This window comes from Plectropomus leopardus, chromosome 2 (genome assembly GCF_026936395.1).
Source record: "Plectropomus leopardus strain MGB_pleo_1.0 chromosome 2, ASM2693639v1, whole genome shotgun sequence".
NCBI lineage: Eukaryota > Metazoa > Chordata > Actinopteri > Perciformes > Serranidae > Plectropomus > Plectropomus leopardus.
In genome coordinates this window covers 39,019,837-39,036,461 of record NC_142177.1, presented here as the reverse complement: position 1 = coordinate 39,036,461, position 16,625 = coordinate 39,019,837, and the positions used below count along the sequence as shown (strand labels likewise).

Below are 16,625 nucleotides of genomic sequence, written 5' to 3'. Positions count from 1 at the left end.
AGAAATTACACCATTTTTTTCAGGGTTCAAAAAGTTAAAAAAAAAAATGTGAAAGGCGCCTGAGAGGGTTAATTTATTTAATTTAATTTATTTATTTATAAAAAAAAACAGAGGTTTAGTGGGTTAACTGGTAAAAGAAAGGGGCGGAAAAAAAGGTTTTGTAAAATGACTCGAATGATCTTTGTAACCGGTTTCAGTTATCAGCCGACATTTTTTCATCACCTCATTCATCGTCCTCCGCTTACAACACATCGGTTACTCATGAAACAATTCGTGTCCGCTGCCAAGTGAGTCATAAAGCAACCTGAAGCCAACTGGGAGGCCAGTTATCGAGAGATAGTGGAGTTATCGACCCGCACGAGGCCGGACTCTGAGGTGAGAGCTGACGTCTGAACTTGGAGCGTAAAACCGTTCAGAGTGGTGGAGTCATCGCAATCTGATCAATAATTGGCCGAGAGTCGTTCATTCAGCGATCAGGCAGCTGCAGGCTGACACACACACACACGGACACACACACACACACTGACACACACACACACACACTGACACACACACACTCACACACACGGACACACACGGACACACACAGACACACACGGACACACACTCACACACACGGACACACACAGACACACACTCACACACACGGACACACACACACACACAGACACACACAGACACACACTGACACACACGGACACACACACATACACACACTCACACACTGACACACACAGACACACACTCACACACACAGACACACACTGACACACACTGACACACTGAGTTTTTGGCTCGTGTCAAAGGTCAATGCACCTGATTTTCAACGACTCGTCGTTTTAAAGTTTTCTGGCGGGAGGGAAGAGGGCCGGCTGGACGTTAAACTTTTGATCTCAAAGAGGCGTGACAGAACTTTTTTTTAAATCTAAAATAAAAGAGTTAGAAGCTTCAAGTTTTAATAAACTTGTCATTTTTAAGTTGCCACAAAAGTTAAGTTATGCCTAAAAATCGAATTAAGTAAAATTTATTTTATTTTTTTCTAAAACAAAATTAATTGAAAACTTATAGTTGTATTTATTGATATTTTTCAAGGCAATCTGTTTCTTAGATTTTTTATTTTATTTTATTTTTTAATAAAAGTTGACTTTTCACATTTTACAGTGTGGATGTTTTTAAGTGGTTTGCTGATTTTTCTTCTTTTTTTTTATTTTTAAAAATTTCCAAGCAATTCAGTTTCAAGTCCATCAAGTCATTCCTGACAAATTCATGTCAGGTCTCACATCAAGTCCAAGTCAAGTCTCCAGTCTGTCAATCAAAAAGACGTTTTGTTGTTTTAGGATGAACACGGTGGAAAAAACAACAACGATGACTCAGCTGAATTTAACTTTCTTACTGTAAGTCACAACAGGAAGAACAAAACCAGGAAAGTCGACGCTTCACTGGAATAAAGTCGTGTTCATAACTATTTGTTACACCTGTTTTTTTTTCCTAATCACGCAGTAAAATCTCAGCTGATCAAAAACACGCCACAAAAGACACGTCTCCCTCAGTGTAACTACTGATGAGACGTCTCCGTATCACACGTCCAGCAGATTTTCTGAATATCATCATCCTTTAAACACACGCGCTCTTTAAAAAATAATAATAATAATAATAATAAAGTTATAAATATGAACACTAAGCAGAGTCTTGTCTGGTAACAGTGTGCCAAGTGATTAAATAATAGAGGAGAAGAAGGGCAGTTTTGAAATGTATTTTCTATTTAGGATTTAAGTTACCAGTACAAGAAAATATTTTTTTAATAATGGTGTTGATACAGAAAATGTATTATTATTAATATTGAAAAACAAAAATTATTAATTATTAAAAATTATTATTATTATTATTATTATTATCATCATCACCATCATAATAAATTACTAATCATAATAAAATACATAACATGAAAAGTATATAGTGGTGTGTTTTTATATTTATCATTTTGTAACATGCAGTATGTTTGTGTATTTACGGTTTGTTTTCATATTTTATTTTGCCATGGTTACTGCGTTATCTTAAGCGCTCTGTATCGTCATATTTTTAACTCCTTTCATATCGTTTGAGATCTAAAAGATAAAAGTTCACTCAGTTAAGATCTGACTCTGTGATATCGAGCCGTCAGTGACCTGAAGTTTTTTCAAAAAAAAAAAAGGAACACTTCAAGAAAAACACAAGTACTTTAAAATCGTAGCGACTTACTGTGACTGCAGTAGTACTTTGGTGCAGTTTGATACTTTGTAGCCTAAAATAACAATAAACAACATAAAAACTAAAGTGAGGAAATCTACATTGTTGATCACTGACAGCAGGAAACGACCCCACAACACAAGGAATTATGGGTAGAAGAGACACCTAAAACACACACACACACACACACACACACACACACACACACGTGTAAATAATCAAACTGAAGATGACTAAAGAGGAAAGTGCGCCACCTGCTGGACGCTGGCTGTCATTACAGATCCCAGTTTATTCATCAGCAGCTGTGGAGGAATTATTCACATCATTTATTTATTTATTTACTTTATTCTTTTATTTATTTATGTATGTTTTTATCTGTCTTTATATCTATCTATCTGTCTATGTATTTATTCATTTATTTACCTTTATCTATCTATCTATTAATCTATTATTTTATCTATTTATTAAAGTTATATTGTACAAATACTTTTTTTAAATGTTTAAGCTCAGTAAAGCTCACTTTACTGTTATAGTTAGAAGAGATTAAGCTCATTTTTATTTTTATTTATTTTTTTATTAAACTACTAGTTATTATTTTATCATGGATTATCCTTGTAATTATTTCCTCCGTGACTTAATGTTTTGTTTTGTTTGTAAAATAGATAATTAGTGTAATCATTATCTTAAATAAATTTAAACAAATTAAAATAAATTCAAAAATCAGTAAGTTTTTTTTCTTGAAAAATGACAAAATTCTGATTGAAATATTTGCCAAATAATTTCTTGTCAACTGATTTTAATATAATTGATTTTTTTCTTTTGTACTTTTACATTTTCATATGTCGTATGTGCAACAGAAGAAGTAGAAAATAAACAAAGGAGTAATAAAGCTATTTGAGTTAATATACTGTGATACATTTTATAATGTGTCATAACTTTTCTGACTCGGGCTTTGTTTTCAAAGAGCCGTAATGATATTAAATATTTAATTTACTTTAATTTAGGAACTCCTTAAATATAAATATGTGAGACTGACAACCAAACAATATAAAAACAAAATACAATAAAAAATAATTAAAGTTGATAGCTCTTTTAAATAAAATTAATTAACAATAAGATATCAAGTAAACCTTCAAAGTGAGTTACATTTGCTGACCTTTTTCATGGCTGTTTTTTTTCTTATTAAATGATAAGTAATATTTATTCATCATTCATTGTGAACAAACTGCTGAGCGAAAAAAAAAACAAAACAAGACACATTTTTGGTCTGATGTATAAAGAAGCCTAACACCACAAAAAATAATAAAATAAATTTAAATAAAATAAAATAAAATAAAATAAAATAAAATAAAGACTTTTTATAAATGTAGAAGGTTTTAAATTCCTCTCGACTCTTTCATTAAGAAAAATGCAGCAGGAAAACTTTGGCGAAGTTCATCATTTTGGAAAAAAGGACGTCAGTGTACCAAGTAATAAATGATCAAATAAACAACCAGAGGAGACGCTGATTTATTTATAAAACTTTTTTATTCATTTTTTAAATTGAAGGCTATAACAGAAATGTGTCTGATTCATACCATGTTCTGTGACAACAACGATAAACCATTGTCTTCTGTTTGGAGCAAACAGAGAAGAAAATAACAACAAAACAAACCTTGCAACACGTCGACCATCCAATATAAATTAAAAATAAAGGTTTTTTTAATACACAAATAAGCAGTTATTATCATTGAGAATAAGTAGGCCTCTATATAAGTGTGTGAGCCATGCTGTGAACAGAGAACAGAAACACGTCAGAGTTCCTACATGTTTGATCCGACATGCCACACGCAGGAATCCTGAGCAAACGGATCTATTGTACAAGTCCCACATTTTTAGACGCGTGCGGGATAAAACAGCTGGAAGACCTCTACAATAGTGGACGAGCATCACTGCCGAGGCTTTTTTTAGAAAAAAAAAACACGCACACAAACCAAAAGAGTGTTTTCAGATATTTTCTTCAACATTGTCGGAGGAAAAAGGCGCCGAGCGGCGCTGATTCAAAGAGCAGGAAAGAAAACGGCAGAATGAGCAAAAACACAAACGGAGAAAACAGCTCGTTTTACACTTTGTCTTCTCCAGCTTTAACCATCAAGGTTTTCTTTTTAAACGAGTACCCGTGTGTGTTTTTGGGTACAACAGGAGCTGGAAAAAAGCGCTTTGTAAAGCAAAGTGTTTTCCCCAAAGAAATAACAACAGAATAGTTCAAGTCAGGTGTAACTCTCGTCTTTTTTTGTGACAAGAGTCTCGTTTAGGATGAGTCCTTCTTTGGAAATGTCTTAAATGATGCAGAGACAAAAGACCGAGCTTTATGTTAGATGTTTCCGACATCTCTGGAACGCAACATGAGCAACTTTCTTCAGTCATTTGGAAGCCCGTGTTTGCCAGAAAAAGAGAAAAAAGGTGATGGAAAGTTAGAATGATTAAAAAATAATAACTGAAATTAATTTAAGGTTAAAGAGCAAAAAATAAAAAATAAAAATAAGCTCATAAACAGAAATGTTGGGACATAAATACACAACAAGTCTGTTTTGTTTGTATAACCTAGCAATTATTTTTATATGATTTATTACTTTTTTCCCTTAATTTGTTTAATTAGTTTGTTTTCTTATTGTTGTCTTGTGTCCCTCCGCATTTTTTCAAGAAAAAATTCAACTTTGTAAATAAACGTTATGAAATAGTGAACATGGGTGATACAGCTTGAAATTTTAATTTACAAATTGACTTTTTAAGAAAAAAAACGGAGTAAGTTTTGAGTATTTTTGAGAAAATCAGCGTCAGAGGGGCCACTCTCCGTAGCTGTTCGAATATATCAAACAATCTTTCATCGCCATCTTTTTTTTTTTTTAATTCGACCTGTTGTGGTATTGCAGATGTTCAGAAGAAAGAATAAACCTTTAATCTCTGCGAGTATTTTTGTTTTTGTCATTCGTCACATTTAATCTATTTATTTTTTTCCCTTTTTTTGACATGAATGGGCTTCCATATGTTCCTGTGTAATGAGGATTATTTCATAAATATGATGGTGCTGTCTAAGTGTCAAAAGGCAACAGTATTGGAGTATTTGAGCGGTATTTTTTTTAAAGACGGATGAAGTCTCCGTTGAGCCCGGACACCAGAAGGCACACATGTAGACGCGGGCCGGGCGAGGAGAGGCGATGATTAGGGATGTCGTGGTCAAACTGGGTCAGCGGGACTCCATGTTTACATGCACAAAGAAGAATACTTGAAATTTTAAGTGCGTGAAGGAAAACTCGACTGAATGAAGCGAGCGTGCAGCGATGGTTAGCACAAATTTAGATTTTTGACAGATAGCACTTAAAGCAGAAGTATTTTCTTGTATTTCTCGTCCTCCCAGTGATCAGCAGTGTTTGTGTGTTTTAGGTAGTTTTACACTCTCAAAGTTGGTTTTACAAAAAAAAGTGTTTGTGTGATCGATGGATTGAAGTAAAATGACCTTTTTTTGTTCTCAAGTGAATAAACAACAACAACAACAATAATAACAATAAAAAAACTTTACACTTAGCACACTACGTTAAAATGACTAATATCAAAAAGGCAAATAGTAGGTGTATTGCAACGCTCTCTGCGGCATCACTATCAAAAATCTTCATCATCCTCAATCTCATCATCATCATCATCATCCAATCATCATCATCATCATCATCATCATCATCATCATCATCATCTGAGACAGTAAGGAGGCGTGGCTCGGGATGATTGACAGCCCAGAGTAGCCACTCACGTTTCGCCCGTCTCAGCGCAGGCAGGCACACTTGTACGACATAGCAACAACAATACACGAACGTTTCCAAGGAGACCGAAAGACAGCCAGCCAATGGCAGCGAGGGCCGGTCTGAGAGGAGCTCTGTCATTGGACAGCAGGCATCTCCAGGGGACAGGAAGAGCTCGATCAGACAGGAAGGAGGAGGAGGGGGGGTCCAGGTGTGTGTGTGTGTGTGTGTGTGTGTGTGTGTGTGTGTGTGTGTGTGTGTGTGTGTTTGATAAATGTTTTTGTTATCTTGTGTGGTCCACAATAAGAATGAGTGCACCTGTGTGTGTGTAAGGTCTGGCTCTTAGGTAAGTTTGTTTAGTCTGCTGTGTGTGTGTGTGTGTGTGTGTGTGTGTGTGTGTGTTTAGTTTTTGTCTAGACAGCTGGAGGTCTTTCCCAGGGCAAGTCAGTGTACATTAACACACACACACACACACACACACACACACACACACACACACACACACACACACACAGCTCTGGGAAAAGTCCGCTGACTTTACAAAAACACTCTGCTGTGATTCTGCCTTCACGCCGGCTTAAAGCAAAGAGAAAAGAGTCTCCAGTTCATCTCATGCAGATTATTTCCACTTTGGACACATTTTCGGAGACAGAGACCTGGTTGGTTTCAACAGTTTACGTATATTTCGCTCAACCAACTCTACTTGAAGGATAACTTTAGCATTTCTCAACCTGGATTCGGTTTTTCTTTTGTATTTATGTGTTTAATGGAAACAACAGTTTTTAAAGTTGGTCCGGTATTGAGAGACGGCGCTGCAGCCGACAGTCACGAAACACGCTGCAGTGTAACCAGTACGGGCAACTGTGCGTGTCTTTGCCAACGACAGGCTCAGACAGTTTTTCTTACTGACAAGTTTGTGGAAAGGATCCCAGCAGGATCCACCTTTTGACTAAAGAGTCAGTAAGAGTGGAGGTGGTGATTTCAGGTTGTTTCTGGTTAAACAAAAGGATTTAACTCTTCAACAGAAAAGTCTAACCCTGTATGGTCATTTCCATAATGCTGTCAGACACTGAAAATAACAGTCTGAGCCTGTCAGTGACAAAAACAAACCTTTAGTATACACAAATGCACCAAGTGGTTACACTGCAGCCTTTTTGCAGTTGCTGATTTCAAAAATGCTGTTACTCACTGAGACACCAAAACATCAGAAAACAGCATCCAGGCTGAAAAACAGCAAAGTTACTATTTAAGCTGAACTCTTCATGATAGAAGTGAAGGGATGTAAATCGACTGTTATCTCCTCTCTGCGTGTAAACACGCCAGCGTGAGTGTGTTTTGTTGCATCACAGCAGCACATACATAAAGATTTGACCTGTGTGTGTATTTGTGTGATTTGTGTCCCACTTCCTCTCTCCTCCTGTCCTTTTTTTTTTTGTATCGTCAGCCAGCGCAGGTTTCCCTGAAGCGAGAGATTGATCCTACACTGTTTCACTTCTCGTCCACTCTGCTGTAGGTACTTTAAATTATCACTACGATAACTCCGCGATCGGAGTCCGTCCAGCCTTCTCATACCCGCTGCAAACCCTCCGGGCCGGGAAACCGAACCGTTCTGAACAGGAAACAGCCCAGTACAAACACAAGGATAAAAGTGGTGGAGGGAAAAAGAAAGAAAATAAAAGAAAATCCTAAATAATCTAAACTCGCATTGAAACTGGGCTCATAATCTCATTCTGAGGTCAAAGTTGATTCGTACGTTGATTGATCCACTCATCGCTCCTTTAGCTGCTTTGGGTCAAGAGATTAATTTCTTCACAGAGATTTTTTTTTCTTTAAGTGCTAAATAAAACATGCCGACATGGCAGATCAGCACAGGAACAAAAGGAGGAGCAGGTGAATCGCTTTTGATTATTTGTAAGCTTTTTGTGTCACAGAGGTTTAAGGCAGGATTCACAGAAAGAAAGAAAACAGACTTCAACCATTCGTCTGAGAAAAAGACTGTTTTTCTAAATGCAAAATCTAATTTCATGAAGATTACGCTGTTTAGAAAAGTCTCAAAGCAAAGCACTGTCTTTTCTAAAAGGAAGAAAAACTGAAAATCTGAAATAAAATCAGATGACAGTGAACGAAAATGTGTTTTTTCTGTGTTTTGAAGAGAAAATATTTCCAGAAACCTAAAAACGATCTTGTGAAAAATACTTTCGTCTGCTGCACAACAGAAAGGAGTTACAACTTGGAAAACAAGTTAAAAATAATTTTTCATGTTTTGCAGCTAACTTAAATATCTTTTATCTAGATGGTTGGAAGTACGACCGAGGATTATGGCTATGTTACAAAAAGAAAAAAATTATATAAATAAAGTCATAATATTACAAAAATAAAGTTGCAGTTTTAAGAAAAAAGCTGCAATATAATGAAAAAAAACTCATAAAAAGTCATATCAGATTAAAATCTTGATTTTATAAGAAATAAAGTCACACATTAAGACCAGAGAGTCAGGTAATAAACTCTCCCGTTATAATCTGTCACTTAATTTCTCATAAAATTACAAGTTCAATCTCATAAAATTGCAACTTTTTTTTCAAATAAATGTACTATTTTCAGATTGTTATATTAAAAAACTTTATCTAATAAATTTATAATTTTAATTTTGTAATATTATGACTATTTTCTCGTAAATGAAGTTTCTTTTTCTCACAATAAAACAATTTCTTTTTTCTTAAAATTTTGTCTTTATCCTTGTAATATGATTTTTTTATTCTTGAAATCTAACAGTTTTTTTTCATTAACAAAGCCCTAATCCTCTGTCATATAAAAGAGTCTTTAAGGATTCTGGAAATAACTTCAAAACAAAAAGCCAGACCTTTTCAGACAAAGAGATGCTTCACTCTGAGACTCTTATGTAACGATGCCACAGGAGAAAGAAAAGACAACAAGTTTATGATTCACTGTATCAGATTATATATTCATAATTTGTCTCTTTTTTTGGCTTTTTGAGTCTCTCCTCTCCTCAGGCTGCAAAATTCAGCTGTGAGTTTTGGCTGCGGTTCGGTTCGGTCCCTTTGGAGGGCGCTGTTGCATAAAGGCTGGACACTAAAGGCTACTTTCAAATCGATTTAACATAAAAAGAGTGGACGCTCACTGAACACTCGCACGAGAAGCATCTAAAAGACAAAAACGTGCTCTAATTTTCTACTTTAGTTCGACCTTCAGTTCCACATTTTTAAAAAGACAACAAAAGACGAGTTGCTATTAACACTCGTGTCACTTTTCAACACTTCAGTGTGTCTAGTTTGCAACAACCCGTTTCATGCTGCGTTTGACGCACAAAGAGTTCTGCTCCGACAGCGAAACATCATCCACCACGGGAAGAAAATGAATAAAAACATTCAAATAATTAAGTCATTAAAAGTCAATACTCTGGCTGGCTGTTGAACCCCAGCGCTCTTTTTGTGATGCCTAAACGAGTCTGCAGCACCAAGCATGAAAAACTGTTGGCACATTCACAATCTTATTGGCTTATTTTTGAGAAAATAAAGTGTTTCCCACTGAATTAGAATCTATTTGTGGTAGTAGCTTTCTTTAATCATTCTGTGTCCCCTCTATAAAGTCACAGATCCTTAAAATCAGCGCAGGTGGAACTTTTGCTCCTTAGCTGCAGTTTGTGGAGTTTGAGTCAAGTTCTCAATATCTGATCTGTTGATCCGCTCAGAGCTGATCAGATCAGATCGATGGAGGAGCGGCTGGCAGAGGGAGGAAACGCAACTTTTTGACCCGGCGTAATGAATGGTTTCACTGAGCCTGACGTTCTGCTGCTCCGTCTGTACCCAGAGTACACTCTGCGCTCCAAGTGTGGTACAATCAACCAAGAAGGATTTTGTAGCTAAACACTTACATATTTTTCAAAGTAAGGTATCGAAAATGTTGCTGCTGGCACTGAAACTGGTGTTTTACTATTCAAAGTACTTAAAAGGGACTGACAAATCCATTCTTCCAGGTTGTTAAGTAATATTTTCCACTTGAAGGATGTTTAAAGCTCGGAGCAAAACTCTTTGCATCTTTTAAAAGTGTGGAACTAAAGTTCGGGAAATCTAATCTACAATATTAAAGGGTTCTATCGTAGTTTTTTAAGTTTTTTAAATTTTAATTTGCTGACGCTGGCTGACAGAAGATTGTTGTCTCGTTCCTGCTGCAGTAAAGTGCTCAGAGATGCCTGCAAGAGACAGAGACTCACCAGAGGGGATTGTGTGTGTGTGTGTGTGTGTGTGTGTGTGTGTGTGTGTGTGTGTGTGTGTGTGTGTGCTGAGAATGCAAGAAAGATGCGAAGGTGTGTGACCGAAAATGTAATGTGTGCATGTGTGTGACTGCAGCAGTGCACAGTCAGCGTATCACTCATTTTTGGGCGACCTTTCTCCTCAGTAGTTCACTACAGAGGGGACGTTAGGTGTCACTGGATCTGCATTGTCTCTCTCTCTTTTCACCCAAAAAATTCTGACATTAAATAAAACACAGCAAGATTAAAAAACTCGACTACGTCTCTACTCTACTCTACTGTTACATTACACATTGTCGTGATTAGTTCAGACATTTGTTCGATGTGACAAACGTCTGATCAACGCGAGCGAGCTGTGCTTGGCTTGTTTGGTCGAGGTAGTGACAGCCAGCTTTGGGATTCGATTCGGCCAATAAGGTGAGAGAGAGAGAGCTGCGAACAGATTTTCTGATTGGGCCCGCAGGGTGGACGCTGACTTGTGGTTGGTTCGCAGGACTTGGACATTTGCATAAATGAAGGATTTGTTTTATCTTTTTTTATATATCAATGGTACAGTATGGGTTAATCCGAGTCCGTTGAACCAGTCTCCCCATGATGTGTTACCGTCTGCTGTGCACTGTGCTGCTCGGACCCTCTGGTGAGTACCCGTGCTTTTTTTTTCGGTCTCTCGGTCTGTTTACAATACACAGAGCTCCTTCACAATAAAAGTCTCTCTCACACGTTCCATCTGCGCATACTAGAAAATAGTGCAATTCTTTTCAGCAATTATATAAATAACTCTAAAATCGTGCTTTTTAAGTTCGCTCTCGGTTTGCATACATGTGTGTATATATACTCAAAAATGTAATAACATGTATGCAGCAAAAAATGCGAAAGTTGGCACCCCAACAGATCAATGATGTTCTTTTTCTACAACTAGACAACATATAAAAACAGAAAAAAAACTATAAAGTTTAGAAAAATACCCCTACTTTCTCTGTTTTCTCTCTCGTCGATCATATTGCGGATTCTTTTTCTGTGGTGAACAGTCTTGTGCAAACCTTCTTTAGAAAACAAAAGATAAAAAACTAAAAAAGGGATTCTGGTGACGACTCCTGCATCGGTTGGTCGATATAAGGCAGAAACGTTGAGCTCGGGGACTTTCAGCACTGTGCTACGACTTGTAAGCTTAAGATTACGCTAACTAAATCTAAACTCTTTCTGGAAATATCCTAATGTGCTAACATGCGCTGACACGTCCCGGTGATGCAGCTAACGCCTGGTGCAGGAGTCGCCGCCAAGGTTGGACTGTGCAGTCGTGAACTAAATGGAATCAAAGCAGCGAGGGGGATTATCACTAAAAAACAAAAAAACCTGGAAGAACCAAGAAGATTGCAACATTTCGCCGTTTGCCTGGATAGAAAGATTTTCTGTAAGCGCGAAAAAAGACGAACAAACAAACAAAAAAGTTCTCTAGAAACGAACAGAACAAGTAAATATTTATAATGAATGAAGTTAGATCAGTCCAGTGGAGGAGGGACGAGGTTAAGGGAAGAAGACCACAGAGGTTTCTGTATCCGCCCTTCCCTTTGCACCGTCTGCCCTTCTTCTCTGACATCATCATCTGAAGTGCTCCCCAGACAGGAAGTAAGAAGCTGTGGAACAGGAAGTACCAGCTCCTGCAACTGTGCTCTGCAGGAGCGATGCGGTTTCCAGATGAGGAGCTGCTCCCCAGTCCGATCCATGAAGTGGGACTACAACTAACCAGCCCTTGAACCAATCAGAGGGGATTTTACCATTCACCAGGTTGTTCCTCATTGGCTACTGACCAAAATCCTGGTTTTCCCCCCGACGCGGGCTTGGAATAAAGAAGCAGTACTGTCACACCTGCTGGGGCTTCTGGGATTTCTCCTTCGTATTCCTGGCGTTCCTGTTGTCCACGCTTCCTTGCTGCTGAGGCGGAGGTCGGAGCAGGCCGTGTATGAACGAGGACGGCGGTGCTTGTGAGGACGATACAGTCCGATGGTTGTGGCTGCTGGGGGTCAGGGACGTGGGGTGGTAGTAGTGCCCGATCACCTCGCTGTAGGTCGGCGGAGCTCCTTCTACTCGAGAGCCCTGCTTCTGGTGCCGAGACAAGGCCTCCTGGGCTTCTAAGACGCTGACGCCCGAGTGGACGCTCGGAGGAGGGGCCTGCAGTCTGAGAGAGAAACAACAAGAGCTGTTAATGAGACTAATAGGAGCAAAACAATAAAAGTCATAAATGAGACTGATGGGAGCAGAACAAGAAGGACAAAAGCAGCTGTAGAAGCAGAAAAACGAAGGACTGCAGGCAGAGTGTGAGGATAAAAAAGGAAAAGAAGAAACAACAGCCGAAGCACCAACACTATCAGCCCGTTTCCACCACAGGAACTTTTCCACACGGTAAAATCTGCATTTTACTTAAAATAATCTTGGAAACTGATTGCCATGAAAAAGGAAAGTTAAAATAACTATAAGTCTTAATTTATTTACTTTATACCAATGTGTTGAGTTTAATTACAATCTAGCTTTATTTACTTAATTCTGTGAAGTTGTTGCAACTCAAAAACCGAAAAGTAAACCTTGTTCTTGAAGTGTTAACGCAACATGATCATGATCAAGAGGATTCGCAAATGATTTAGTTTGGAGATCTGCGAGTTCTGTTTAAGTGTAAGAGTTATATCAAGTTTAAGAAAATACAAATATCACTGACAAGTTCGCAACCGGCAGAATACACATATATAACTTGGTTTACTGAAGTTGCTAATGTTTCAGACAATGTGCACAAATACTAACAAACTGAGTGCAGAGAACGGACAGACGGCTCCATCGCCTTCGTATTTAACGTTGAGCATAAGTGAGCTCTAAAAGGCGTGCGATGAGCGCCACAGGGTTAGGGAGGGATTTCAAACACCACACGTGACTGACGACTTGTTCACCTGGCCTGCAGACAGGAGCTGGATGGGTCGAGGGGGTGGGAGTCGAACACTGTTCGATTGGGCGGTGCTCGGACCGACTCGCGGTTCAGCTCCATCTGTTGCTCGGGGTCTCGAAGCTGCAGGGTGCAGGGCCCCTGGTACGGCGGGGGCTCCTCGCCGTCCGAGAGGCAGATGGTTGGGGGGAGATCGATGAGGCTCTGGGGCAGGTAGGGGTACGTCGGTTGGAAGCGACTCGGGGCGTAAGTGTGCTGGAAGCGCTGGGACTGCAGAGCAGGAGGCTGGGACTGGGGCTGGGCGTGCTGAGGCTCCCGCTGCAGGTAGGACGAGGGGACCGCTCTGTCTGGAGGACGTGGGTTGTACACCTGGTGCTGTGAGGAGGAAGGACACCAGATTACTGCTGTGTCACACTGTGCTGATATGAATTAAGTATAATGATTTCTGATTAAAGGAACTCGCCACAACTAAATGTCACCTCACTCACCTCATTTAGACCACTGCTGGTCCCTGTACCCTCAGAAGACCACAGACATCCCTCCTGAGACAGAAAGAGAGAGAACATCTCTTTAACACAGCATATTAATAAAAATCAGCGTAAGTTACAAATGTAAGTATTAGTTAGCAAGACTGCTTATTTACATCCGCAGTCCCTTGGCAGGTAACAGACACTAGAAATATCAAGGAAAAAATAAAAAGAAGAAAAGAAAAGAAAATACAACAATTTATACAGAGGACAAAACTGCAGTAACAGCAGCAATGTAAACTGTCTGCCATAAAGTGCATGGTATAAAGTGCATGGTGCAAAGTGCCTTATCTATGTGAAAGGTGCAGAATTCAACACGTGTTGATTGCATGCATATCATGGATCACTGGATAAAAGGACAAGAAGTTATGTTGCAGATACAGTGCACAAGAATCCAGATAAATGGATCCTCTCCTGCCGCCTGGAGTGGAAACAGCGTGTATTTTCTCCATATGCCAAATATGGTAAAGAAAACTACATGCACAAAACAGATTTTGTGTACATGGATCTGAGCTCTGTTGTGCATCCACTAGGGGGCTCCGCTTACTGTTGTATCTTTAAAACTTAATAATGTAACATTTCTCAAATCTCTATTTTTTTAAATTGATCATCAGAGTTTTAAGCACTTTGCACACTTTGTTTGTCAAGATCAATCTTTGACTTTTACTGCTGCAACTACCATTAGATTAATAAAGTTGCAGAGTGAATACAAACTGCTGTGGAAATAATTTAAAATCCGTCGTGTCTCGCTGCGAGGCATCGAGAAGACAAAAGCAGCTCTTCACTTCTTTAAAGACGTCTGGGAGGAACTTTTCCAACGTCTGTGCAGGTTTTTTGTTCTCTGCCTTCAGTTTTTCCTGCCGGTCTGTCTGCGTGTGTGTGTGACTGACTGACTGTATGTGTGTCAGTGTGTCTGTCTGATAATCCAAATTAACTAGGACAATGACTCCTCTGAGCTTATCAGGAGCTCTGGTAGTGTGTCTGTGTGTGTGTGTCTGTGTGTGTGTGTGTGTGTGTGTGTGTGTGTGTGTGTGTGTGTGTGTGTGTGTCTGTGTCTGTGGGTGTGTGTCTGTGTGTGTCTGTGTGTGTGTGTTTGTGTGTTTGTGTGTGTGCGCACGATAATGCTTCATCCTTTACTCATGTCTTACTTGCAGACTGGAGCCACACACACATCAGTGATTCAGTAGCAGGTGATTCAGGGAGCACAAGTGAAATCATATGTTTGGAGGAGCCCCAAGTGTAAGTCAGCCTGTGTCTGTGTGTGTGTGTGTGTGTGTGTGTCTTGACATAGTTGTTGCGAGCCACTGTGGCCCTTAATGAAGTAGTGAGTCAGTGTCTTAGCGTTAGCCTGCGGCGGTGGTTAATCACTATGATCACATGCTGTCACTCAGAGCTCCTCAAACTCGGTTTTTCTTCTGATTCTGTCTTTCATTAAGAAACGTCCTCACGGTGACTAAACTAATGTAAACACAGCTCCGCCTTTTCATTCTGCACTGTGGGAAGTCTCTTTGAACCTGAAAATGTTTTTACTGAATCATGTAAAGTTTATACGTTTCTATGGTGATATTTGAGGCAGTTAATCATGTGTGATTGTTTTTAAATCCCACATTTCTTGTGTTTATGTTCACGTTTAAAGGGACAGTTCATCCCAAAAACAAAAATACTTATTTTTCCTCTTACCTAAGGCTGGGCGATTTGGCTTTAAAATAATATTGCAATATTTTAAGCCTACATTGCGATACACACTATATATTAACTGCTAGAATACAAAATTTTTGAATGAACTGCAGTTAGAAAAATGTTAAATTTGGGTGCAAGGTACAAGGTAGATTTATTAGTAACTATGTTTTTAAAAAAAAGAAATTACAATTTGTCCTTGATCCTGATACATCTTTGGAGCTGAAGTAGGAGCTGATTAAAATCAGCAGCTACTATGAAAACTCCATCTGGTTGCTCAGGCATGTTGCTGCCTGTGGCATCAAACAATTCCTGCAGTGCATTTTTTGATTTTGCATCAGAGTCTTGTGCCCTGTCGGCTCCGAACAAGGTCAGCCCATCCTGGAGAATAGCTTGATCCGGGATGTTAGGGGTTAACCATGTAACCACCTTTGTTCTATGATAAACCAAATCTTTAGACCCTCAGTTTGGCCACATTTACACTAAGAATATGCAACTTTAATGATCAGGCAGCCATCTGCTCGTCCTTAATTACAAGACGTAAATGTACCCAAAATAACTCAAATCAGATTCCTCAAAAGAAGTTAGAAGTTTGAGACAGCAAGTTGGATTATTAACACCAAGAATAATCCTGTGCAGCTATCCGTCATAGACATCCGTGTCTATAGACAAGTTTCCATTAACCCTCAAATTGTTCAGACTGAAACTGCAAATATAACATACACCTAATGGAAAAACGTCAATTTTGAAAAAAAAAACACCATCGCTAAAAAGTGTTAAGGCTCGCATGAGGTGGTAATTAGGCAACTGGAAAAAACCATATTTGTCCAAACTGCAATGGTCACATGATGCGACGGCTTCATGCTTGTCAGTCAGGCATGATGCAGCAGGAGCTGTCAGAGCTGTTAATGCCTCACAGTGTAAATGTTTGACTCACGTTGGCCAGCGGCAGGTGTCTCCTGCGTGTGGGGGCGTGTCTGGAGAGGAGGGAGCGTGCTGACAGGCGGTAGTGGTTCAGCAGACAGGTGATCACCACCACCATCACCATCATCACCACCACGATCACCAGGATCTGGACGAACTCCAGCTGGGCTGCAAAAACAAAGCAGAGACAGAGATCACGATCAGCTCACTCGCCGTGGTTTAGTCCTTTTCATCTGATCCGGAGGGAAATAACCCTGATGATGTCACAGTGATGTCATCGGGGTAAACCTGATCGGGTT

The 16,625-nt window shown here is 39.2% G+C and overlaps 1 protein-coding gene across 3 annotated transcripts in view; it reads right to left on the bottom strand.

Annotated features, from left to right (window-relative positions):
• Window positions 1–3,734: 3,734 nt before the first annotated feature.
• The window catches only part of pmepa1 (prostate transmembrane protein, androgen induced 1), a 69,328-nt gene continuing 56,437 nt past the window's right edge, over window positions 3,735–16,625 (bottom strand). For all 3 annotated transcript variants that reach the window (XM_088070424.1, XM_042510360.2, XM_088070418.1), the window contains exons 2-5: window positions 16,340–16,494; window positions 13,687–13,740; window positions 13,206–13,573; window positions 3,735–12,445 (exon numbers count right to left, since the gene is read on the bottom strand). In XM_088070424.1, coding sequence (XP_087926550.1) covers window positions 12,130–12,445; window positions 13,206–13,573; window positions 13,687–13,740; window positions 16,340–16,453 — 852 coding nt within the window. In that variant the 5' untranslated portion in view covers window positions 16,454–16,494 and the 3' untranslated portion in view covers window positions 3,735–12,129. The remainder of the gene's footprint in view (window positions 12,446–13,205; window positions 13,574–13,686; window positions 13,741–16,339; window positions 16,495–16,625) is intronic.